General features: G+C 40.1%; 1 protein-coding gene across 2 annotated transcripts; it reads right to left on the minus strand.

Moving 5' to 3' along the window:
* Positions 1-5: 5 nt before the first annotated feature.
* On the minus strand, positions 6-26,451 carry setd3 (SET domain containing 3, actin histidine methyltransferase). Of its 2 annotated transcripts, none has more exons than XM_034308270.2 (13): positions 26,312-26,451; positions 24,021-24,151; positions 23,825-23,917; positions 23,587-23,735; positions 22,866-22,938; positions 21,166-21,422; positions 12,087-12,145; positions 9,040-9,154; positions 8,067-8,141; positions 6,536-6,702; positions 4,608-4,693; positions 4,108-4,268; positions 6-2,825 (listed from the first exon to the last, which is right to left on the minus strand). In XM_034308270.2, the coding sequence occupies exons 2-13, from the start codon at positions 24,121-24,123 to the stop codon at positions 2,448-2,450; spliced, it is 1,716 nt and encodes a 571-aa protein (XP_034164161.1). In that variant the 5' UTR covers positions 24,124-24,151; positions 26,312-26,451; the 3' UTR covers positions 6-2,447. The 2 variants fall into 2 exon arrangements, with proteins under 2 accessions (XP_034164161.1, XP_053093647.1); XM_053237672.1 differs by lacking the exon at positions 26,312-26,451 and adding an exon at positions 26,125-26,287.
* Positions 26,452-27,120: the final 669 nt, after the last annotated feature.

Consider the following 27,120-nt stretch of genomic DNA (forward strand, 5'->3'; position numbering starts at 1 on the left):
CAGTAAGTCTTTTATTGTTTTTAAAGCTTACCTTATCCATACATCTCTGTATGTCTGACAGGCTGTGATCCAAATCACGCTTTACTCAACTTTCCCAAAGTGAAAAACAGTGATGCAGACTTTCTGTTTTTTTTTTTTTTGTTTTGTTTTTTTTTTTTGTTCCAAAGATCTGGAATTTGTGATCCATCAATACTCATCAGGCTCCAGCTGTATCGTTTAAAAAGCAGCTCAAACCTTGTCCTTTCACAACTATTTCAAAACAGTTGTTAGCATTTTCTTTTTACCTCTAATTTACAAAATCAGTTTCACTTTGAGTACAGTATATTTATTTAATTATGTATCTATTTGTTCTATAGATTTATCGTAAAGCACTATTTGAGCTGCGTTTTAAATGCATGAGATGCACTATATAAAATTATTAATGAGAACAACCATAAGAAAAACCCTAGTTTTGGAACCTGTAAGTGTTGTGATTGCAGATATCCTGCACAGGAAACTGTTTTAAGGCGTAAAGAGAACCACAGACATTAGAGATGTGATGAGTTTGGCTTCTGATGTAAACAAACCGATAACAACGTTATAAACGTGGAAGAAGTTATCGTTCTCAGCAACCGAGACAGCCGTCACGAGGAAATTATTAATGAATAGATCTATTCAATATGACGAAGCATTTCAAACTACATTCATAGCAAGACGACTTGTCCGTAATTCTAAAGTAATCTCAAGCTTCTAACCTTCGGAAGGTTCAATCACAGTATGTCAAACAATCCAAACTGAAAAATAGACCACTTTTGAAAAATATAGTGACTGTTCCCGAAGTGCAATCAAACTTAAAACATCCTCAGCTTCTTCCTTTTTTGGGATAAATGTCCTGCTGAAAAGACCAGGACTCCTTGCGTAATATGATTAATCCAGGTGCAAAGCAGGATCCAGAACGTAAAAAAAGAAAAACGATTGTCTAGCAAACACATTAGCAGAACAAGCGTAAAGTAATAGTTTCATGGGAAAAAAGAAAAACGTACACAATTTTCACTTATACCAAATGTAGATGATTAGCGAAGACATGTTTAGTGTTTGACGTTTGAGTCATTAGTTTTGAACTTGCGCTGCAAGGCTAATGTCGCAAACAAGCAATACAAGTTACGACACAATACAGTTTAGCTCTATTGACAAATTTAAAAATACGCTTTTCTGCCTTTTCAGCCATCAATCTATGGTCGGGAAAAATGCGGAAAAAAATACACAAGGAAAAGACGCACAACGTGCAAGCGTGTTTGCGGTTAGTTTCACACAGTGTACATAGACTTTATCTAGGGGAACCCTGACCCATGAATTTGCGAAGCTGTCAATCTTCTGAGCCAACAAAAAAAAAAAAAAAGAAGGCAATTGTAAATGTGTGTCAATTAACAGGTTATTCAGTAAAATAACGAGTGCAGTAAAATGCATCACCATTTTTAATGTATTGAGAGAGTGTGTGATCCTATTTTTGATTTGTTTGATGATAAAAGCTGGCCAGATCACTGACACTCGCTAGGAGTGACGCACACTAGCTACTGTGAACTTATTCGTAGCTTAATGTAATGGAGCAGCCATCTTAGATAGCCACAATAACGTTTTTGGTATCATTCTGCACACAAATGACTAGAGATTAGGCTCCGCCTCCCACAGATTGGGGTGGAGTTTTATCGACCACTTTGCCATACACTTAAACCATAAAAATTTCAGTTCAATTTGACGAAACTTTAAACTAATTTATTTATTTAAACAAGATTAAGTAGCTTAAAGATGGAGTTTGAACTTGTTATTAAAGAGTTTCGTAATAATCTACAGCATGTGTTTTCTCTGCTGTTGCATTTCACATTGCGTGCAGCCGTAAACATTACTAACCCCACCCCCCAAACATAACGCGAGTATACTGCGCAGTGCTAACCTCATAAGATACAAGCTAGCCTCATTGCTCCAAGCACTAAACATGCTACATTTCAGGTAAAGGGAAACACTGTGTATGTTTTTTAAAAAAAAAAACTGTAGGAGCAACAAAAACACGCTTAAAAAAAAAAAAAAGTTAACCAGGTCATACTGAATCCTGAACAAACTGAACTCCAGATCTGTACATCAGATCCACAGGTCCGATTATGACGTTCCATTACATACAGTTTTCAGTTTTCCAAGTCTTTTTCCTCCTGAGTGGGAGGAGCCACCTGCTTCAAATAAACAAAAAAATATATATATATAAACCAGTGTGGCACTGTTAAAACTAAAACGTGGGACGGAACAGCAGAACATCATCTGAAATCGTCACATCTATATTAAAAAAAAAAACAAACAAAAAAAAAAGCTGTAAGTAACACAGACTGCTGTTTTAGTTTCGATTGCTTTCACTTCTATTCTTCAGTCACTTAAAACAAAAAATAAATAAGGAGCAGGAATCCGTGATTGTGTCGAACTTATTCCTGATCTTTGCCTGTATCCTCAGTTCTTTGCGCGCTCGACTCTGCTTTCTCTCCTCCGGTCTCCTTCTGTATCTCTTTCTCCTTTCGTTCACCGTTAAGAAGCGACATCTTCAGCTCTTCTTCCTCTTGTTCCTCCTCTAGCTGGTGCAGGACGATGGGCAGCTTGGCGTCGGCGTTCTCCAGCAGCGCGATGTCGCTCTCCTCATACACGGGCAGAGGAGCGCCGTCATCCAGCTGCTTCTGGAAGTGCAGGCGCTTGGCACGGCCGCTGGCCTCGGCGCGCTCCAGGATCTCCTTCTCAGCCAGACGCAGCTTTATGGCCATGCGCGAGTGTGGAGAGAGGTCGGGTTTCTGCAGCATGGACCTGTCCTCCTGAAACACACACATCACAGGGGTAAACATTATATCATCTTGAATTCTCAGATAGGAATCTTAATTTCTTGTAACAGCAGTTTTGCCAGTAGTTCCATCTGTAATTCAAATCACAGATTTCTTGTCCCTGTGAATGAGCTGTTACTATAGAAACGATAACACATTAGGTCATGTATTCGCAGGGACTCTCCACTTAATCTAAGACTAGTAATTATTATTATAATAAACAGATTAAAAAGATTGTGCTATTTAGTAAGGAAAAACATGTAATCATTGATATGGCGAAAGTGTCTCTTCTTTCAGGAGCGGTTTTTAACATATAAGTTTAAGAAGGAGTCTCTAGTGTCAGTGCTGTGTTACGGTCAGTAAGTCTTCAGCCGGTTTCTCAGTAACATGACTACTTTGCCTTATAAACTTCCAAACACAGCTAAAGAGAGAGTTCTCTCTAACGTTATAGCATATGTTCATAGCTGCTATAAAGTTAGTGAGAACAGGAACTAACTTGTCTCACAAACTTCCCATAACATTACATGTAACCATAAACGGTTAAAAAGCATAAAATGTTGTTCATTAATAAATGAATTGCAATCGTTGGCTAATCGCTGTGGTATAAGAAGTATTTCAGGACAAGCTGTTATAGGAAAATAATCAACTTCAGGGTGGTAGTGGTCCTTTGTGAGCACACCACCCCCGGCGTTGATTATTTTTCTACAACAGCTTGTCCTGAAGTGTTTTATTCTTCTTATACCACAGTGATTAGCCAATGATTGCAATTCATTTATTAATGAACATTTTATGCTGTATACTTGGGGGAGTGCTGATATAGGAAAATAATCCTTGAGGTTGTGATGAAGCATAGTTCCTGTTACTGCCGCAAAGCTGATTATTTTCCTATAAAAGAACATCCTGAAATGTTCTATTCATTTATACCAAAGCAATTTGTCAACAATTTCAATTTGTTTATTCATTTAAAGAAGATAATACTTTTTATCCATTTACAGTTACATTTACTGCTGTTGAACATCTGCAAAGCACCCGCTTAAGTTCTAGCAGCTATAAACAGTCGTTCCCTCCCCAGCCTTTTTCTCTCTTAATGTCAAAAAAAAAAACCTGGGGCTCGTCATGTTACAGAGAAAGCGTAAAAGCCTCTGTCCTGAAGATGGAGAGGGGAAAAAAAAAACCTTACAGTTTTATCTCTTACAAAGCACCGACACCGGAGACTCCTTCCATTCAGGCCGTGCTAATAAATTTGATTAGGAGGGTGAAAGCGCTGCCGCTGTACCTCTGATGTAGTTTTGTACGTCTTGAGGAGCAGCGCAGCTCTCGTCTCCAGGAACGTCCACAGCTTGATCTCGTTCTCCCAGCTGACAGGGAACTCTGCGTTCCCCAGCGTGAAGATCTTGTTGATGGCGTGGTCACCCACTAGGTAGTCCCTGAGTTCCTCTGAAATGAGACAGAATCAGTCATTGGTTCTGAGATGAGACATTACATAAAGAATGATTAGATGATATAAAAGGGCTCGGTGTTTAAAAGGTGTTCGATTCCTTTGAAAACTGAACCTACAGAAGGTGAATATTTCGCCTCAGTCAGAACATGTTCAGCCACAGGACACTCAGGCTTCCCTCTACGGGGTTCAAGACAACTCCTTCTGCGTACGTGTTTATGAATATTTCACGCTTTCTCTTGTGCAGCTGTGCCACGTGACTGTCCTGATCAATCAAACACCTAAATAATGTGTGTTCACGTGCGTGTCTCTCGCCAGCAGCCGCGTCACACTCTTACCTTCCGTCATGCAGAAGACGCGCAGGAAGGCCAGGAGCTGGGCTGAAATGGGCGGCTCACTGCAGTGCAAGGCGAAAACGCTTGACCTGCAGAGATAAAAGGATCACAGTAAGTCTTCAGATTAAACCCTTTTTAACTCCAGCAGGTTGAGGCCGAGTCCCACGCCATCCATGTCACATGACAACCGATTGATCTAATGCATCGAGTTCGCTGTTGCTTTTTTAAAAATCATTTATAATTTAGCGCTTAATTACCGAAGAGCGTCTACATCTCCCCTTTCATGTCCGATTCCAACAATCAAACGCTGGGGAAAAAAGGGCGGTGAATCTTTTGTGCCGAATCAAAAGGTAATTTTGAACAGGCGACGTTTTTTCGACGGATTGATCAATGCGACAATACGCAGGCGGCCCAGGCGACAATATTAGAGCACAAATACATTACGGCACTTTCTCTGCAGCACAGCAATTCAATTATACCTTGCCCGGAGCTTCATACACAACCAATCCAATAGGGAAAAGTTGAACCCTGAGCGCGTCACACACTCTGAGCCACCACTAGATTCACCTAAATATTATCTAACTCAGAAAGAGCGTTATCAGTTTAACCTCAGATCAGTGAATGTGTGTGTGAGAAGTGTATCTGACTGACTTCTCAAAAACATATCCAAAAACTGTTCATCACATTTAAAATTCTCAGAAACGTCAGAATTAACTGTAAAGCAATAAAATAATGTCATTTTAAAAACAGGGACAAGCAAACAAAAGTGACGCTTTTGATATGATCCACACCAGTGTTGTGTTTTTAATTATTTTTGATTTTTTTAAAATCAGATTTCATTTTAAATTCAATTTCGTTTAGTGTGGTTTAATTAGCTTGTATTACTTTTTAGAAATTGACCAGATTAGTGAAAGTCATGTGAGATAAATCCAACTGAATTCACAAGAAAGGAGTTAAAGACAATTCAATGTAAAGATTTCAAGCACTGTTTGTAAGAAGGTAATTAACTGGAAACCAATAGAATAATTAAGGGGGAAAAAATTCATTCAAAATCAGTGACAAAGCTGCCACTTTCAATAACCTTCCTTAGTGGTATTAAAAGCTTTGACCAGTTTTTCAGTTCTCATTTTAAATTAAAATTAGTTTTAGTTAGATTTTGGTGTGATGTTTCTTTTGTTTTCCTTTTCAGAATTTTTTTTACGAAGCTATAGGTAAGTAATTTTATTTCTAGTGACAAAATTGTGGTGCTGGTTTTTTTAATTTTTTTTTTTTTTTTTTTTTAAAGGATTTTTATATTATAATGTGTGTATCTCATCCTTCCTACCATTTTTAACCCTAAACTTTACAATATGTTTTAAAGAGCTATATATGTAGGTATATAGATATTGCTGTGGTACAAGTTAATTATTAAACATGGTGTAATTTTTTTATCCATTTAGTTACATTTAAGGTTGTGGAACGTCCGTAAACAAGTTACCTCGCTTACGTTGTAGCCGCTACATTAAACAGTTGTTCCTTCACTGGCCTCTTTTTTTTGTCTTCTTAAACTGTGTTTTTATCTCTCTTAAATTAAATTTGTCATGTTACTGAGAAACCGCAAAGCGTAAAGTCCTCTGTCCTGTTATAAAACGACGACACTAGAGACTTCTGTAAATGTCAAATAGACGTCTCCTCACAGAAAACTTCACCAGATCAATGATTATACATTCTTCTTTCTTAAATAACGCAGTGTTTTTAATCCGGTTGTTATTATTAGGATTAGCTTACTGTGCAGTATCCATGTGTTACTATAGAAATGGTAACATTAATATTAAAATAAACCTATTAATATAAAATAAAGAATTAGACAGCACTGTGGTCTAATTACTTCTAATAATGTAGGACTTAAAATAGAAGGTTTTGCTCCCGATTTGCTTTAACGCTTTACTTACGCCGGGATTCCAGCGCGGGCCAGCACCTCGGCCTTCATGGCGTACAGCCTCTCGCTCTTACTGACTCCCAGCTTGATCTTCACCCGGTCGTGTGCGTTTTCCTCGAAGAAGAAGCCGTTGTGGATGACGAACTCAGCGTTAGACCTTGTACCGTAGAATATGTAGATCTGAAAAAAAACAAAAACAAACGATATTAATATTTTCAAGGTTTAATGAGTCTCATCGTGTCATTCAAATGTATTACACCACAGCACTGTTGAATTCTCAAATCTTATTGGGCAGAAGGTGTTGATTCATTTTCTACAACCGCAGCTCTGAGAGTAGTGCAGCAGCAAAGGGGTAGAGGACTGCTCCACATAAACAGATGAGGAAAAAAAAAAGTGTTTAAGAAAGAAAAATATATAATTGTTGATATGGTGATATCTGTAAGGAGATATCATGGAAGGAGTCTCCAGTGTCAGAGGTAAACCTGTAACTAACTTTTGCGGTTTCTCAGTAACATGTCAAATTGTTATTTTTCTTCAATTGAGAGGAAAAAAGAGAGGCTGGTGAGGGAGTGACAGTTTATAGCTGCTATAACGCAAGTGAGAAGAGGGACATGGACGTTCAGCATCATTAAATGTAACTATAGCCGGATAAAAAGTATGACGTGTCATTCTTGAATAAATAAAAAATTGTTAGTGTTGACAAATTGCTGTGGTTTAAGAGGAATAAAACACTTTGGGAAAAATAATGTGCAGTTGTAATTAATGGTATCACCCCATTATTGATTATTTTCCTATGACAGCATGCTCCAAAGTACGTACGGTTTCATCTTCCCCTCGTCGTGTGAACTTGACTTTGTTAGCAAAAAGTTTTGGACAGGTGAAAGCTGAACTTTTTCAAGTGCAAGGATCACAGCCTCTAGTTTATGCAGGTTGTGATCCTTGCAGGATGAGACGGAAGACCATCAGAAATTCACTCGCATCATTTCAGTCCCGCGCTTCCCCACCCCACTCACGTATTCCCGCTCTGTATATAACACTCACAACACTTACAGATAGCGAAAAGAGGAGAGAGGGACAGATAAAGCGAGAGAGAGAAGGAGAGCTCAGTACTGATGTTAAATCAGGGATCAAACAGCTTGGCACGGAGAGACGCTCGCAGACACCCCCGTCTCCGTCCCAGGCGGCGGCCTGCGCAAACTCTTCCTCCCTCCCTCGGCTGCCTTCGCCAATCTTATCAAATAATTCACATTTCACAGAAGAGGGGGAGTTTGGGAGTCCGGGAGTCCACCTGGCCTGTCAGTGTTCACCCTGCGTATCCTCCCTCTCCCTCTCTGTCTCCCTCCCTACGGCTGGAGCTCAACACCTCGCCTCTGATATTACCCACGAGCCCCTGTAATGGCCGACGGCCGATAAGCGTGTCACGCGGCCTGAAGGGAAACCAAAAACGTTGCTACAGGCGAAGGTAAACTTTGCTTTTTGATCTGGATATCATTTGATGAGCCATGGAGGATTTCACAACTACAACAGCATCAGATCTCACTCACCTGCTCGCTCTCTTTATAGTCATGCAGAGCAACACACTCACATCGGTCATCTTCCAGGTTGTAACCGGTCGTAATCTAAAAGAAAAAGTAGAAAGTGTTTAATCAGAAATAAAGCGTTGAAATGGAGTGTAAAAGTTTACACTTGAATAACTTTCCATGATGATGATGATAAAAGAATTCGCTAAGCCATTCCCACTTACACACACACACACACACACACACACACACACACACACACACTACAAGAAGGAAGGAAATAATCACGTTAAGATGCTTAAACATATTTTAAAATATCACCCACTAAATTAAAGCATACACAAACAAATATGAATCAAATGACTATAAAAGAAATTCATAAAATTTAATAAAACTTAGCCAATTTGTTACAACTTCACGATAAACAAGATTATTACTGGAAAAAAAATATGCATTTTTATTAAACCTTAACCAGGGGAATTCTAAAAAGCAATTTCATTAAGCATCCTAATAACTCCCATTTTCAGTAATCCAAAACATGAAATTCAGCGTAGGGTTTAAACGCATTTCCCCACACAAAGCCATATATTGCTCTGTGGCGTGAGGCGCTGAACGCAATCAAAGCCAAATTATTCAAATAGAAATAAAATATCCCCTGAGATCCTGGTACAATCAGCAGGAAAAGCACATTACTTTAGAGCTTTTTCTTCAAAACGTGTTGGCGTACACATACGTATACACACACACACGTGTATACACACACACTATGATCTTTACAACAGCCGGAGACACTTAACACACACACACAGAGTTCAGCTTAAACGTCTCTGTCTGAGTAGCACAAGGTCAGGATTAGTGTTAAATGGTAGAGTGAGCATCAAACTGAACACTCTCTCTCTCAGTAATCTAAGTTTAGGGTAAAGTGTGTCTCTGTGTGTGGGTGGGTGAGTGAGAGAGAGAGAGAGAGAGAGAGAGAGAGAGAGAGAGAGGGACTCACCAGGCCATTGGTGTGATTACACATGTCCCAGAGTGGGATGAGAGCCAGGGTGACCCGACTGCCATCCTCTGTAGGGATCTGGTTCTGACGAGTCATCACAGATGATACGGCCCACCTACACACACACACACACACACACACACACACACACACACACACACACACACACACACACACACACACACACACACACACACACACACCATTATTAACACTTATATTTTTATCAGTCTTTCATTAAAGCTTCTATACACATACTGACTCTTCCTCCTTTTTTCCTCCTTCTATACAGCTGCATGTATTTTGTCCTGATTGTATGGAGAGTCTTGTTTGTCTTAATTTATGGAGGTTTTGGATCGCTTTACATGTGCTGTTAAATACACATACACAAGATGGCCGCCACACGTATTCTGCGCTCATGTGGCAAGTCACTTGTGCACATCCTCAGAAATTAGCGGAATAAACTGGCAGCAGTGTAGCACCATGTGACACCATGTCCCCATCTGAATAAACAAACTAATGTCGCGTCTCAAATCGCATATGTACTATTGTAGACTGTTATTGCATTCTAACAGTTTTACAGTTAGTGTTCGAATTCTAGAAACTCCTTAATCCTACCGAAAGGTCTGCTTTGAGTACCAGTCTTCTGGACTTCCTAGATGAGTAAATATTTTTGACTGGACAGTGAGGGTATTTTATTAGAGACGCAGGTCATGACAACAATCACGCTGATGGCAGAAAGTTTTAAAGAGAAACTGAGCTCATCAGTGTGTTTAACGCTGCTGTGCTAAACAAGACAATTTGACATGGAAAACACATGGACAGAGATGTTTTGGCTCAGATGTGCCATCTAGTGGATGCCGTTTCTAATCCTCCAGACGCACAAGATACACAAGCGAGTGTGTGAGCGATGGCGATCGCGTGGCAGCTGCACGCACGCACGTACGCGTTGAGAAAGGGAAGCATATTTGCACCTATAATTGGTAAACTGGTTTGTCTTAGTGAAATAAATAAGTGATTTAAACTCAGTGTAATCTGTATATAAAATTGCAGTAACTCACTGACAATTATACGATTTAAAGCAGATCTATCAAGATTCACATTAGTGAGTCTACTTATATGTAAATTTATGCAAATATATATATATATTTTTATGGTAAATGCTCCAAAAGCACTTCCCATGCGTAGACATCCTGCTGATAGCAGGTGATGCGTAAATAAGAGACTGTCATAATGATAATATTAGGGCTGGAAGTTAGAGGCTATTAAAACTATTGCGATTTTTATTTTATTCCAGTTAAGCCGGTTTTAGACTGGGCGATTTCAGCTGTCTTTTTTTTTTTTTTTTTTTTTTTAATAAATTGTGACACTATTAAAATCTCTCTCTATGTAATATATCAAATCAAACGTCATGTGTGGTGACAAGGTCTGCTGCAATGCACATTCATTCAGTCATTCATTCATCTTCAGTAAGCACTTTATCACGCTCAAGGTGGTGCTGGTTCCAGAGTCTATCCCAGGAACACTGGGGGAAAGGTGGGAATACACCCTGGATGAGATGCCGCACACACACACACGCACACACACACACGCACGCACACACACGCACGCACACACACGCACGCACACACACGCACGCACACACACGCACGCACACACACACACGCACACACACACACGCACACACACGCACACGCGCACACGCACACGCACACGCGCACACACACACGCGCACACACACACGCGCACACACACACGCGCACACACACACGCGCACACACACACGCGCACACACACACGCGCACACACACACACGCACACACACACGCACACACACACGCACACACACGCACACACACGTGCACAGCAGGGGCAATTTAAAGTCACCAATCCACCTACTGGAATGTTTTTAGGAGGACGGAGGAAACTGGAGAACCTGGAGGAACCCACATGGACATGGGGAGAACCCTGGAGCTGTAATCCACCACACCGGCATCCCAAATCCATATTTTCATATGAAAACATATGACTGTGGAATATAATGGCTAATCGCAATGATCTTAAATTAACATGCAGTTCAAATAATTGCTATTAAGTGATTATGTAATATTTTTAGTCAGTTTTTACACTTTCTTCACACCTGATTGATGATAAATAAAATCTAGCTATTGTTAACAGTCCACTGACTTACCAGTGGTGGTAAAGCACCAATAACGCCTCTAGGAGAACTGTACTTATAAATGTGATGCTTTTTTGAAACACTAACCATACTGTAGTGCTGGGGAGGGGGATAATTCCTCACAGAAACGGTTTTTGTCACGTGAGCACAGTTCATTTATAAGGTGCACTGATGCTCTCTTGGCTTTGGAGTGAGTGGGATTTAAACTAAAATTTGCGAATAGTTTTATGTACACATGTATATTATTGATATTATTGGATTAAAAATATTAGGATTGGTATTGATGTTAACCCTAAAAAGGTTGAAAAACAAGAAAGAAACTATGTTTCTCTAAAAGCAATCTGGGTGTCTATGAACTTCTCACCTTTAATGAACACAGGTTCCAGTGGTTTATAGTGTAGCTTCATGACGACTCCTGTACACATTTTGGCCTAACCTCTGCTGATAATGATCTGGTTATAATTAGTAAAATTCTCAAAATTCCATGGCTGCTGAAGACTGAATCATTAACTGTGACAAGATGCTATTTCATTCCTTTCACACGTTGCCCAGCGGGAGCAGAAGCTTGCATCATGCTCAACAATCCGAAGATGAAAAGGGACCAGTGATAAATTATTCCCTCACAGATAATTTGGTGCTAATGAAAGAACAATGAGAACAAACGTCTCGTTTTAAGAGGTTAGTTTCGTACCCTTACAACCACCCTGTACTTTTTTCCTTTCTTCACTCCCCCCCAACACACACACACACACACACACACACACACACACACACACACACACACACACACACACACACACACACACACACACACACACACACACACACTGGAGAAGCTCAAATTTGGGACACAGTAGGACAAACCAACCTGTAGTCGTCAAAGGTGAAAGCATCCTTCAGGGGCAGTTTGCTGGCGTTGGGATGAGTCTGGGGATCGAAGGTGACGAGCAGAAAGGACGATGGAGAGGAAAAGAAGAAGAATAAGGAAGGATGAAATGAAAGGGACAGACAGGGAGGAATGGAGGGAGAGGGAGGAGGAAGAAAAAAAAACACACACACACACAAATCAGTCAGTGGAATTTCATTATGTGGCTGCCTAACACATCCTAACAAGAGCGTAGAGGAGGAAGGAGCGTCCGGTGGTGGTACTGTGGGATCATCGTGGCATTAGCCCCCCATACATCACTGTCAACTTAATTTGTTGTGCCCAGCAGCCGTCATAAATCTGCTTCATCAATTTGGGTGACAGAGAGCCACTGGTGCCACAGAAATCTACATTTAAAGGAACAGACCCGCTCCCTCCAAGGGCTCATTTGCAGCGCATGTCATGGACAGGGGGAAAAGGAAAAAGGAAAAAAGAAAAAAAAAAAAAAAAAAACTTGGTTCCTATGGAAAGAAAAAAAAAAAGAAAAATGGAAGGAAGAATGCAGAGGTCTAACTCAGCCATAGCATAAAACCCTCCTGAACATGCAAAATGAGTCATAAAAATAGACGGAGGGATGAATGTGGGAGAGATCTCCCCACCCAGGTGCTCCCGAGGCTGTGCGTGTGGCTCTCGTCCTGGCTAAATGAAGCCCTGCGCTGCACAAACCACCGGCACACAAAAGCAATTCATCATCTACGTTTGGGCACAACGTTATATTCGTCAGCATTAATCAAATGACCTAAATGACCAAACAGGTATTAATAAGCGGTTTTTGGACAAAAGGTGGGCGATGTGGAAGAAATAAAACACTTTGAGGCATGCTGGAGTAGGAAAATAATCAACAACAAGGTGGTGTGATGATGCAGAGTTACTGTTACCACACTGAAGTTGATCATTTTCCTATAACAGCACATCCCAAGATGATATAATCCTTTTATACCAAAGCAATGTGCCAACAATTACAATTTTAAAAATAACGAAACAATAATTCATCACATTACATCAAATCAAAGTTTGTCCATTTATAGTTACGTTTCATGTTGTGGAACGTCCACGAAACGCATTAAAGCTTTACATCTGACTGTTACAAAGTGCTCACACTGGAGACTCCTTCCATTAAAGTTAAACATCTCTTTACAGCATATCAACCATTACACATGTTCTGCTTTTAAACGTGAAGCTTCTGCTTCTCGTACTTGTAGATTGTTACTATAGACACTATAAATTAAACGATAACAAGCACATTACTGTTTGTAATATTTAAAAAAAAAAAAAAAACAAGGCCACGACAAGATTTTAAGAGAACCTGCTTGAAATATGAACATTAACAGTCCTCCATCTAAATCACTCCAAATCGGTCATTTCCTGGCAGTTTATCTGTCGTATGGATTCGAGACCGCTCCGTACGACGCGGAATGTGATATGCAATTTCTGCTCGATGGATCCGCACTTCCAGAATGTGCAAATGGCCAGAACGACGTAAAGAAAATCTGTTGTGTTGGCGATTTGGTGGAACGTGGTTGCCGATGACAGCATCGCTTGCATGAAATTTTATAATTGTAACGTGACACTATGCCAGAAGCGTAACCCAGAATACACCGCTCTGTGTGAATGTACAGCCACGTGTGGTTTTGTGATGAGTAGCATTTTAAAGCGTTGACAAATTTGCACCGGTGTCTCATTTACAGCAGCATACCTCCCACCACTAGAGGATACACTCACACACACATCAAGCAGTATAATTAGATCGGCTCGAACGGAGTAGAATAAGCATGAAATGAAACCACTCAGAGGTGGTAGCTAACTTTTGCCTTGCATGTCTCATCCCATTAATCAATTTCACTGACACTAATTGAGCCCTGTACTACCACTTGCTGGTTTGCTCCACACACACACACACACACACACACACACACACACACACACACACACACACACACACACAGAGAGAGAGAGACTCTCCAAGTGTGTGAAGTAGGCAGGTCTAGCACTGATGCTGATTCAGGCGTATCGGACAGAGTTGGGCTGTGGATCCCCCTGCTCTTCAATTCCTCTTACTGCAGATCCTCCTTTACACGCTCTTAGTAGGATAGCTGAGATGCAACACACTCGGGAGCAGATAAAGGTTAACAAGCCAGCCTTAAACACACACACACACACACACACACACACACACACACACACACACACACACGCACGCACGCACGCACGCACGCACAGAGAAAAAGAGAGAGTCGGTCACTTCAACACACCGCCAATCCCTTCTCTGATTTTCTCCTTCAAAGTCAGTGTTGAAGGACTGGACCAGCTTTGAAGTAACGTCTACAAACCTTTGATAGACAACCATTAAAAGATAAGCAGCCGGAGAACGCAAGGGCGTGGGGTTTGAGGTCGGCACTGCAGCACTGGAGCTTTATGTCCAAAAAATATAGCCTATAAATAACCTCTGTCAGATAAATAGTGTATTAGGAGGTTTGATAGAAGTAATAGCGCAAACCTCAAGAGGACGTTCCCTCATCTTCACACTTTCACAGCCAGCTGGACTAAACGTAGGAGACCATCATGGCCTTCACCAGGGAGCGAGAACAGGTTAAACGGGCAATAATGGCATCCTCAGCCCTCTGAGATCAGCAAGTTCGGAGTGAGCCGGAGCACCTGGGCATGTTAATAGACTCAATTATGTATATAATTAACTGAACAGAGTGGTGAAGCTCAGGGGAAATGGTGCTGTCCTCTGCTTACACTGGACGCTGATCTGAGTCAGGGCCACGTCCGTCTCGGCATGGAGGCTTCGGAAGAAGGAAAAAAACAGAGCATGAAAGAATGCGACATGGAAAAGAGGGAATGCTGAGGTAGCTGTAGACAGCGTAGGTGATGAGAGTGTAGTTTTCAGAGAGAGGACGCCTTCTGCAGCTCGAGCTCTTGATGCATTAGCATTACTGGAGAGGGGTAATTCATCATACAGCCGAGCCCACACTGGCACCACGTGGGGCGGCGGAGGATGGGAGGGGGCAGCGTCCCGTAAATCAATTAAAAAACAAAAAGCTCTCACGCCGAGCTCCGGCTTTCTTTAACGAGCCGACGGGAAACGAAGCTAATTGGTCGCTGGTCTGCAGGAGGGCTTTGGGTCCTCAGAGCCTTGAGGCCTTCCGTGTTTTAGACCAACTGGCATTACAGGAACATTTCACAGCTATTGATTTTTCTTCCACCTTTTTTTTTTTTTTTTTTTTTTTTTTTAAAATCAGCTGAATCACCTGATGACCCTTCTTCCAGTTTGGTTTCTTCTTTTAATTAAACATTCAAAAAAAAAAAAAAAAAACATCTTCATGATAGCAAAAAAGTGGACGGTCTAGCCATGAGTGCATAAAAAAAAAAAAGAATGAAACTCGTTCATTTTGCTCTTCCATACTAGGAAGGTCGGGCAAAATATCTTGCGAGATACGGGGAAGGGGAGCGCGGAGCGTACCGCAGGGACCCTATTCATTTCTCATCAACGGCGGCAGATGCAGCACACCAAGGTTACTTTGCATTCGCTGCATAGCGGGGTCACCTTATGAGGTCCTCCTCCCCCACACACACGGCCCTGCCGAGGACAGAACAGCCATCATTGGTCCCCTGCGGACAGGAAAAGCACTCGGATACGCATCAGAGGGCCCTGACAATGGCCTATCCCTCTTTACATGGGGAAGAAAATGCATATAAAATATATGTATATATATTAAAAAAAAAAAAAAAAAAAGTCACCCAGTTCCAGAAGACGGAGGGCTGTAGCCTTGCTAGCGTGACCTGATGATAGGGGAGGAGGAAGACTCCCTGATAAGGAAGATACATTGGAGCGGGAGGCCAGAATATATGGGACTGGATGAGGGAGGGAGGAGGGAGGGAGGGAGGACATCAGTCCCTTTCTCAACATGTGCGGAAGGTACAATCAGGTCAATTCGATTCAAAGCCGATGCGACAAGCTAATTTTCCAGCCCGGTCATCTGCGGCCGCCTCCGAAGAGAGCCTGACATTGACGGTAGTCATTACGGTGACACCGGCTCGCAACCTGAGGAGCCGAGAGGAAAGGAGGAGGAGGAGGAGGAGGAGGAGGAGAGTAGTGGTGTGGACAGGACACTCGGCGAAGGGCCAGAGCGACGATGTCCAACCTCTCTGAAAAAAATCCCAGATCTCCAGCCAAGCAAGAAACAAGTCTTCCTCTGAAACTCCTACTTTTTAAGCAAGGGTAGGGGTGTGACAAAAACATCACACCACGATACCTGAAAACATTTCTGCGATACACACCATGATGTATATGTTTGCTAACAAACTGCCAGTAAAGCGGAAGTGTTCATTTAAAAAATAAAATTGTTTGAAAAATTATTTTGAGGACACATTTGTATCATGTCTAGAAAAATACATTTTCAAATATTTTTTAATTATATAACAAAAAATTATAACTAAAAAGGTATTAACAACTTATTTATACAACCTTAAGATCTCAGAATAAGTGTATTGTGACAATTTATGAAAATATCAATATTATATTGTACTATCACCCAGGATTATGCAACAACCAGCAGCTCTTAGGAGATTTTAAGACTCCACATCCTCGACGGTGATGTTCGTGAACTGAAAAGATCTACACTTCTGTTTCTGCTTCAAAATCTCACCAGAGCTACAGTTCATTCCAGACATCTTCAGACTGTTGTTAACCCTCTACTGCCACCTAATGCACAGATATCTATCTATAGTTTGGGAAGCACCACTGTACCAACATATATTATACACACACACACACACACACACACACACACACACCCCCCCCCAAAAAAAGAAAAAAAAAAAAAAAAAAAAAACACCCATTCCTGATGAACTGATGAATCAAAACAGCTAAGAGATCATAAAAAATCCTCTTAATTACATCCCTGATATATCACTGTATCCAAAATGGCACAAATTTGTCAGATTAAGATGAGATTAAGACTGAGAAAACAATAAAACTCGGTCTAATTACCCGACAGCTCCTCCACCCGTTCAGCCAAAGACTAGAAACCATTTAATAAAGCGAAAACGTCAATAGACTCGGCGACATCATGACAAACACATTAGCTATTCCCCATGAATATTTGATGCCTTATCTTGACAATAATGTGAAATATTACCTTTTTCTAATTGACAGTCATCTAATGAAAGAAGCAAAAAAAGCACCAGCAAGATGTTTTGAGTGAAATTCAGAGGAACAGAGTGGATTATTGCTTCTTTAATAGCCGAGAAGAGGAACGTAAACAGACGTAATATTTATTGCTCTGAGCATAGACGTGCTTAAATTAATCGCCGTATAAGCAAGTCACTGTTTAAAAAAATAAATAAATAAATAAAAAATCGAGATTTTCGCTTACAAATTGCAATCTGGAATAATAACACGCAATCAATTAATTTCACTAAGGGATGATGGGGATTCATTAATTCAGGAGATATTGCAGTGGTTGAGAGATATGTGATGTTTTATTATCTGTAATCATTTAAAGACTTTTATGTAATCATATCATAAACACAGAGTTTTCTCAGATGACAAAAATGACAGGAAAGAAATCCCATGCATTACAGTTTCACCACAAAATGTAGATCAGAGAAGGATTTAAAAATTAATTAATTAAATTGACTAGTGCCCAACCTGGTGCAGTTGTTTAACGTATCTAACGGAGATCTCACGAATTTAGCTTTAAGTCCGTTTCAGTGGAACTCTGGTGTGTTTAAGGGCTGGTGATATCATGATACAATATCAATATCATGATAAATTGTCTCAATATGCCTTTTTTCTGACATTTCAGATCTATCACTAAATCTTTTTATTATGTGTTTTAAATGTTTTTTTTTTAATAACTAGAAACTGATTGGAAACAGCTGATGTTTTTGATGAATTTTTCTTATTTCTTCTAATTTTTCTTCTTTAAAAAAAACTCTTCAATGTTTAATATTTATTTTTATATATGTATTTTCATATTAAAAACTTGTTAAATTTTTTTTTTTTTTTTTTTTTTTAAATGCAACACTACTGCATTGCTGGGACATCTATATCATGACACATATCGTGTATCGTAGAAATGTCTTAAGAATCGTGATATGATATTTTTGTCCTATCGCCCCACCCCTAGCGTGTTCTCCTCGGTGCGGTTCTTTAGGCAGGTGAGAACACTCGGGTCCGAGAGCGTCTAAGTGAGAAAGCGATTCAACTCAATTGCAGGAAGTGAATCAAACGTGGCGTGCGTTTTGTGATTTTTGTGATTTCTACTTGCACTTTTGACCATCTTGATATTTCGTCCAATGAAAAACAGTTTTACGAGGCCCTCATGTTGAGCCCTACATACATGATCCTCAGCCGATTTTTTTTTTGGGGGGGGATTTTGGTTCGTTTAGTTACATGCAGTGTGAAACCAAACCAACAGCAAACAAGCCAGGGCTGAGTGATAGGACAGGAATATCATATCACCATTCTCAGAGGCATTTCTATGATTTGTTTCATGATATATAGTTTTGTTCACAAACTCCCAGTAACAGTGTTGCCAAAAAAAAAAAAAAAAAAAAAAACCTAAATAAAAATAAATAAATAAATAAATTAATTTTTAAAAAAAAAGAAATTGTTGATTCATTTAAAAAAGTTTTTTTTTTAATATTTAAAATCATGCAACATTAAAACATTGAGAAAATAACTGTTTACAATTCTAAAGATTAAGCACAAAATTTTAACATAAGATCTTCTTGTAATTAAATCTGTTTAAAAATAAATTTCTCAGAAAAGCGTATATTATATTGATATTATATCGTCTTATCTCCCAGCCCTAAAACAAACCAGAAGTCAATTTCACTCAGATTCACACTCGTTAAATGCATCAATAGGTGTGATTTTTTTCCCCCAGTTTTTGGGCTGCTGGCTAACAGATTAATGCATCATGAACAGCCCTGACTGCATTATTATAGGGCAAGCTAATGACAATACCATTATTTTTGTATTCGTTATTGCATGTTTAATTAGATTAGAATAAGATCAGGATGTACGCAGAAACTAAATTACTCCCCTGGACTTCAACTGTAAATATCATACATAACACAAATACATAACACATAAACGGCTGTTATGTATCTGTATGCACATCTGTTATCACAGTTTATCCTGAACAATGCAAGTTTTAGTTCTGTCCTAAAGTTGCATTGATTTTTAAAATATTCACATGCAGACTCATTTCTCGAAACAGATAACACGCTTAGTCTTGAACTAAAGCCTCCGAATCAAGGAGCGCACAGAGCTGATCATTATATATAATTATATAAATAAGTAATTGAATACAATGTGTGTTCGCATCTATTTAAAATAAATAATAAATAAATAAAAATAAAAATGCTGCAACCCAAAAATGCATGGCGTGTTTGATTCACTTTCTGCAGTCGAGTCAATTCGGAGTCAAGTTTCAAAAATCACTATAAAACATTTCACTTAACATTTCACCTCATACACGATCCAGGAAGATAAAGGACTTTCCTTCATAACCATCCATATAACGAAATCCTAATTTCCAAAATAATTAACGCAAAAACAAACCACTCTTAAAAGTTAGAACTATACGAGTCATTAATCTGGATACGATTATGAAATGCTCTTAAATCTGGTGTGATAGATGACGACTGTGCACTACAACATGTCTGTTAGGGGTTAAATATCGCCCCCTGCTGGACTCGAGCCTCTACTGCACCTCATCAGATTGTCAGAGACGCTGGAATTGGGTGCAAGACGACATTATCGAGCTCCTTTACCAGTCTGCAGAAGTGCTGCGAAGAGCTAGACACCTTTAAAAGCCAGATTTTAAGAGCTGAACACTGAGCCGAGCCTGAATCGCGGCCTGTTTCCACAGTACAGGAAGTTTTGGCACCAACTCTACTTTTTCTGCTCTGTATTGTCCACCAGTCCAAGAGCAAAGATTCCTGTTGTGTGGTTTTTGTATAGCATTACCATGTCTATCTCTCTCTCTTTCTCTCTCTCTCTCGCATACACACACACACACACGCACGACTCCATCCGCACAAACACAGAATAAATAGGAAAATAAATCTGAATTGTCTGGTGTATTGCTTGCAATAATATAACAAAAGCTATTTAATTCCTCAACTTGCACAAACAATTTCTCAAAATAAAATTCTCAGCTCATTTTGCACAATTTTTTTTTTATGACTACACAGATTGCAAACATTTTTTTTTAACTTTGCTAATAACATACATTAGTTAAAAGTCATTTTTATTCCAGAGATTTTTGACGATTTTTAGAGATTTTAAGTCACAACTTTCAATTAATTTGATTTTGTCTGTATGTTTGTTACAGGTGATGTGAGCCGGTTAACCAGACAGCCAATCAGAGAGAGGAAAAGCACTTCATCATCTCTTAACATGGTGGAACATAAAGAAGAGCTAAAACTCCAAAGGTCTCACTGGTTCCTCTTTCTTCTTCTTTTTAAACAAGCTTTGGAAAATGATGCCCTAAATTGTAGCTGTTATCGTTTTTATATTAACTTTATTTAGCATTTATGGAAGGAGTCTCCAGTGTCAGTGCGTTGTAACAGTCAGAGGTGAAGCTCTAGCTTTCTGTTTGGTTTGATTTTGAGAGAGAGAAAAAAAAAATAGAGACGCACTAGTGAGGGCACGACTGTTTACAGCTGCTTGTTCAACATTAAATGTAGCAATAAATGGATAAGAAATATGTTGTGTCATTCTATAATTTAAAAAATTACAATTGTTGGCAGAATGGTGTGGTATAAGAGGAATAAAACACTTCAGGACGTGCTGTTACTGGAAAATAATCAACTTCAGTGCAGTAACAGTGACTCTGCTTCATCACATCACCCTGTCGTTGATTATTTTCCTATAACAGCACGACACAATGGTGAACTGCTACATGAGAGAACACTTCACAGCATTTCTACGAAGCATTATAGAGGAAAATTTCATTCAGAAATAATGACGTGCAGAAAGCGAGACAAGCTACAGACTCACATGGATGACTTTGTAGAAGTAGGCGTACTGGCGCGCCGTGTTCTTGTACTGGCTCAGCATGTCCTGAATGGCCTGAGTGGCCAGCAGGTGGCGCACTTCCTCCTCCTCGAAGTATAAAGGCGTGTCGTAGTGAGTGGGCAGGGTTTTGATGTAGGGCAGCCAGGGGGACTCCGGGTTCGCCCTCTCGCAGAGCAGGTGCAGGGCCAGAGTCACGTTGCCCATGGCCTGCAGGATCCGGTCCTGACCGTACAGCGGACCTGAAGCCCAGATTAGCACAGGTTAACCAAATTTACACCAATTAAAGACCGTTTCTATAGCAACAACTCAGTCTCAGGGGCCTCACCATCACCAAAAAACATATGAACGTAAAGTAAAACCTATAATCATATAATGTTATAGTGTTACATTTACGTAACATTTGTAGAAGAAGTCTCCGGTGTTAGCACTCAGAAGCATCACAGATTTTCAGTAACATTTAATGTACCTATTACTAAATTAAAAATCATTGGCAAATGTGGTGCAAAAGGAATAAAACACTCCAGGACATCCTGTTATAGGAAAATAATCAGCTTCAGGGTGGAAAGAGTGACTCCGCTTCACGCTGGGCCACATCACACCACCCCAGCGTGGATTATTTTCCTATAACATCACTCTCTTCGTCGTGTTTTACTCCTTATGTGCAAACAGAATGGAATATAATGTAATGCTGAGACATGTTAGAATGGTTTTGTGCTGTTTGGACCTCGTAAAAGTGAGACATAGATTAGAATTGAATCCTTTTTTCCTAGAGGAATCCAGACACTCTTTAAGCGTTGGAAAACTTGCACTTATATTGAATGAAATGAAGATTATTAAAAAAAATATACACTTCCGTGACACCTATTTGCAATAAACAATACAAAAAAAAGAGAAAGTTTTCATTTGACTCATACTTAATTCTTCTTAATTCCACATCACACTTAAAAAACCTCCAGACAAAACTAAAGAAGTACTGACAAGTCTGAGTTATGCTTCCTTTTTTAGTTCAACAGCCTTTTCCACTGTGAGGTGGAAGGATTGCTCTCTTTTCAAATGTGCAACATGTAAAGAGTTAAACTCTACTACTGACTAATAAACGATTTTTCCTAATGCCTACTACGCTGTTTTTACCCTGATGAATTATACACACAGCGTAGACCTTAAGACTATGTTTAATAAGTCAGCTAATGAAATTATAGAGTGTTTATCACCTTGTTACTAAAATAGTTTTGTATTTTGTGTAAATGCGATTCTAATGCGGTCTATGCATTAAAGAAAAACTCCACTCTGAAACATGTTAAATGTGTTTATACTGAAATATTTGGGACATGTTTAGTGATTGTGGTGCTAATTTGTTGGCTGATGTGACAGAGCGACATCGTTATTGCTAGCGCAGTTACAATGGTGTTCAATGGGAGACAAAATTCAACATCACAAACACGACGGATAACAATCAGGTTTTGCTGTTAGCTCCTAAAAACAAAAACACAAGAGCTACTTTTTTTTCCTGCATCCTTTTTCACACTCTTATTATTAATGAGAGATCCAGCGTAGAGGTAGTGGAGAGCTTGGTGGGCACGCTGGACTCAAAATTCCAGCTACAGTCCAGAGAAGCCTGGGACGCGGCTCTCGGGCTCGGCTAGTCTATGTACGAGACGTCAAACGCTGACGCGTGGACTCACCAAGAATGGAGTTTTTAGCCGATTCCACGGTCATCAGCATCTTCCTGGGAATCCACAGAAACAGTTCTTCAGCCTGAAGGAGGAAAAGAGAGAATGTCAGAATTTAATGGAAATATCCAGTCATGGATAAAGAGTGCAGTCAAAGCACAGGACACGACAACACAATCTGTTTAAATGAGAATAATCTTAATTGCCATGTAATCATTTATCATTTAAAGGCTTCGACATTTAAAAAAAAAAAAGACGTAATGACCACTGAACTTATGCCTCGAAGCGAAAGATGACCAATCGATAGCTTGTAAACGTTCACGTTTCAGCCTGTTTCTAATGAGCTAACAGGTTGTCTTGAGGAAAATAACAGCCATTATGAAACCTCTACACTGGATGAGTGGACTACATTGATTTCTCCTTTAACAACCTGCCTCCTAAAAATGCTGGTTTGTTTGCGCGGATCGATTCCTCAGCGTTCAGCTGGAATAACGATTCATCAGTGGGGAAAGCTTTGGACGCTGGCCGACGACATGGAAAAGTGCACACGGCTCGTTTTTAGGTTTAAACCACACCCTAATATGAGTGTTTTCCTTTACTTATGTAAAAAATCATGGTATGACATAGCATTTTTGATAGTAACACTTACAAAATGTACATAAACCTTGTAATTCTGTAATTACCCTGAGATTCTCTCACACAAACACACACACACACACACACACACACACACCTTGATGTCTTTGGTGGCTCTGAGGCCGTATCCTTCATCTCCAAAGTTGGCGATCTCGAAGCCCTCGCAGGACGCTCCACATTCTGCTGCCCAGGCCATGAGCTCGGGGAAATAATCCTCCCTGCTGCCCTCAAACACCACGGACACTCCTGCAGGAGAGGAATGAGACACAGCCATCAGTCTCCACGCTGATGCGCTGCAGTGACAATACACCAGGAATACGGATCTCAGTAAAAACCTTTCTGTTTCTTGCGGATTTTCTCCACCAGGGTGCGGATCTGGATGTACTCCTCCCACTCCTTTCCTGGAGACGGAGCTGCACCACTGCATTCTGGGAAACGCAAAGAGACAGATATAAAAATAAATCAGAATACACATGAACTGGTAACTAGTCTTCCCGTGAGCTAGCCGATTAGCTGAGGTGTTTTACTCACTCTGTAGGAGCTCGGAGATCAGGTTCATCATCTCTTTAGGGGACACCACGGCTGTCCCGCCCGTCCCCGATTTCTGAGTCTTCACGCGACTCTTCTTACCCATCGTCTGGCTCGGTTACGAGGGAAGATTCCTGAGTCAGAAACACAGTGAGACAAAAACATGTGAAAGTGTAATTCCTACTCATAAACTCGGGACGCTCTCCTGAACCCTGAGCTCAGCAAGTGACGTCAAATCAAAATGGCTGCTCACTGCATCAGCAGTAAACAAATCAGCACTTCTTACCTTTAAATGAGTTAACGTATATACTAGCATACACAACTACGAGAGATCGTCTCATGGCAACAAATCCTGCACTGGTCAGGTTTCGTTCGTTACTCTTCACTAACCATTTCCAACAACATATGCAAGAGAAACGTTAAAGGAGCGGTTTGTAATCCTCAGAGCCCTCTGCTCGCTGTGGGTGTCATTACAATTACGATAAAAATGCTGAGAAGATTTCTACATTCAGCTCCTGCGATGAAAACACACAGGTCCTGCGAGCCTTTTAAGGAAAAAGGGGGCAGGGCTTATTTCCAGCAGCCATTCGCAGCAGCAGCAGAGCGTAAACAGCCATCAGGTCCTGAGTTTATGAACTATTAAAGATTAATGGTTGGCCCTATAGTGTACACCGTAAATAAAACGACTCTGTGACTGGAAAGTGAACAACGCTGCCAAGTGCAGGGTAAAAAGAGCGTTTACATTTATACGTCTGTTTTCCTTTTATTTCTTCACATAGATAGTTAGTGCACACGATCACCCGATATGGACTTCGCAAAAATACAGTTTCTGTAACAAAACATACACAGGAAGGAAAGAAAAAAAAAAGAAAAATGAGAGAGAGAGAGAGAGAGAGAGAGAGAATAAGATAAAGTGAGGATATGGAAGAAAGAAAGAAAGAAAGAAAGAAAGGGGGAGTGAAAGAGTATAAGACAGAATAAGACAGTGAGGATATGGAGAAAACAAGAGAGAGACAGAAAGAGAGAAAATGAATAAGAGAAAGAAAATGAGGATATGGAGAAGAAAAAGAAAAGAAAGGATGGCGGAAAGAGAGCAAGAGAAATAGAAAGAGAAAAAGAAAGAATAAGTAAGAAAGTGAGGACATGAAGAGAAAGAAAGAACAAGAAAAGAGCGAAAGAGAGAGAGAGAGAGAATAAGACAGAATAGGACAGTGAGGATATGGAGAAAAGAAGAAAGTGAAACAAGAGGAATAAAGAGAGAAAATAAATAAGAGAACAAGAGTGAGGATATGGAGAAGAAAGAAAGAAAGAAAGAATTTAGTATTTATGCATTACATAACTAAACTCTGCACACAGAAAGAGCTCTTCAGACGTTCTTTACATCACACCAGGTCTGACTGTTCCAATTACATTTATTTCTTCTACTTCTATAAATTTCATCATAATCAATCCTGAGTGAGATGATGTTCTCTGAGGTTATCCGCAAGGTTCTGATATGAAGAACGCTTCATCAGGGACAAACTCACTGTTATAATGTTGTATTTAAAGACAACACACATGAAGTGTGTTTAAAAACACACACACACACACACACACACACACACTACACTAACCATCACTACAGCCATGTGAAGAACAGATTAGACACATGTGATATGAATTAAATGATGCTGAGACAGAAGTAATAAAATGAACCCACATTCTTCAGGACTGTAGTTTATTCATAACTCATCACCTTCCACTTAAAACTCAACCACAGAATCAGCCAGAAGAAGCAGGAGTTTCTGCAAACATGCAGGGAGGATCTTTCAAATCACTTCACCACCACTGACACTGAATCATCCATAAAACTGGGACTTAGAGCCTTAAAATAGCTGCGAGGTTTGGAGAAGGTGCAGCTGTGGTGTGTGTGTGTGTGTGTGTGTGTGTGTGTGCAGCTTCTCCATTCCTAAAGCACTCACAGGCCCACACACCACACACCACCACTGCTGCTGCTGCTGCTGCAGATAAACCTGGAAATCCTGCACAAACACAGCTGCTCTACACTTTACACATCTCTGTTCCCTGCACTCAACTGCATTCCGGGCCTGAAGAAGTAAAAACAAACCTGCCTTCCAGCCACAGCACCTTTAATCTCATACAGCTCCAGGCACCTGGTCTAATGCAGCAGCTCTGGGAGTTAGCATCATATTTCTGTCCCAAAACGTCCTGTCATTCACAACACGATTCATTCCGCTCAAATAAAACTCCCTCTCTCTTATCCATAAAACATACTTCGTCATTTTAAAAACTACCTTCTGAAATGAATCCAAAAAGCTCCTGCTGTCAGTCTTCTCCCACTTGCTAGCTGGGCGCAACCAAACCCTACAACTCGCTCTCTCGAGTCCAACAGCTTTTCTAAGAATTCGATTGGCTCAACAAGTTCGTTTGTCCCGCCTTAAACGGAGCGACTGCGCATTATGATTGGCTGTTGAAGGAAAACATTTGGAGTGGATTCGGATGTGTTAAATTTTTCTAACTGGATTAATATGCGATATTATTTTTGGCTCCTTGGTTGTTTTTTCTGCGGAGTTTTATTAATACTTGTATTTTTATTTTACTTTATTTTATTGTATTCGCCATGTCATATTTACAAGGTTGTCTTCAGACGTGAAGTACTGGTTGTGTCCCAAACCGCACACTTCCGCCCCAACTAAATAGCCGCCATTTTAGGGGTTAGCCGTTATTTCATACTACATGTAGTGCACTAATATAGGGAGCACGAGGACATTTGAGATTCAGCCCTAACGCACGCTTTTAAGTTTACGTTAGCGCGCTCCGGTGACCATAAAAGGAGATAATGCAGTGTGAAGAGTGTGAGATCTGCAGGAATAAACGCCACACTCTGACCTGTGTCATGTTCAGTGTTCTGTACAATGTGAATAATTAAAATAATTAAGTTAATTTTAATAAGTAGATTATCTCACCACTGTTTATATGCTGCTTTTTGCCTCTTTACCTCACTGAGCTTTTCTTTTAAAGAAAAAAGTTACTTTATATTGTATTTATATTTATATAAGTTTAAATAAGTTTATGTAAGTTTATTTCATAAATATAGATTTTA

Source organism: Pangasianodon hypophthalmus, chromosome 10 (assembly GCF_027358585.1).
Source record: "Pangasianodon hypophthalmus isolate fPanHyp1 chromosome 10, fPanHyp1.pri, whole genome shotgun sequence".
NCBI lineage: Eukaryota > Metazoa > Chordata > Actinopteri > Siluriformes > Pangasiidae > Pangasianodon > Pangasianodon hypophthalmus.

What these genes read in the sequence shown, in the direction of transcription:
- setd3 (XM_034308270.2), bottom strand. Translation starts at nt 24,123, where the DNA reads ATGGGTAAGAAGAGTCGCGTGAAGACTCAGAAATCGGGGACGGGCGGG. An exon ending in TTCACCTTTGACGACTACAG is followed by an intron (nt 9,155 to 12,086) that starts GTTGGTTTGTCC and finishes GTGTGTGTGTAG; the next exon opens with GTGGGCCGTATCATCTGTGA. An exon ending in GTAATCACACCAATGGCCTG is followed by an intron (nt 8,142 to 9,039) that starts GTGAGTCCCTCT and finishes TTTTTCTTTTAG; the next exon opens with ATTACGACCGGTTACAACCT.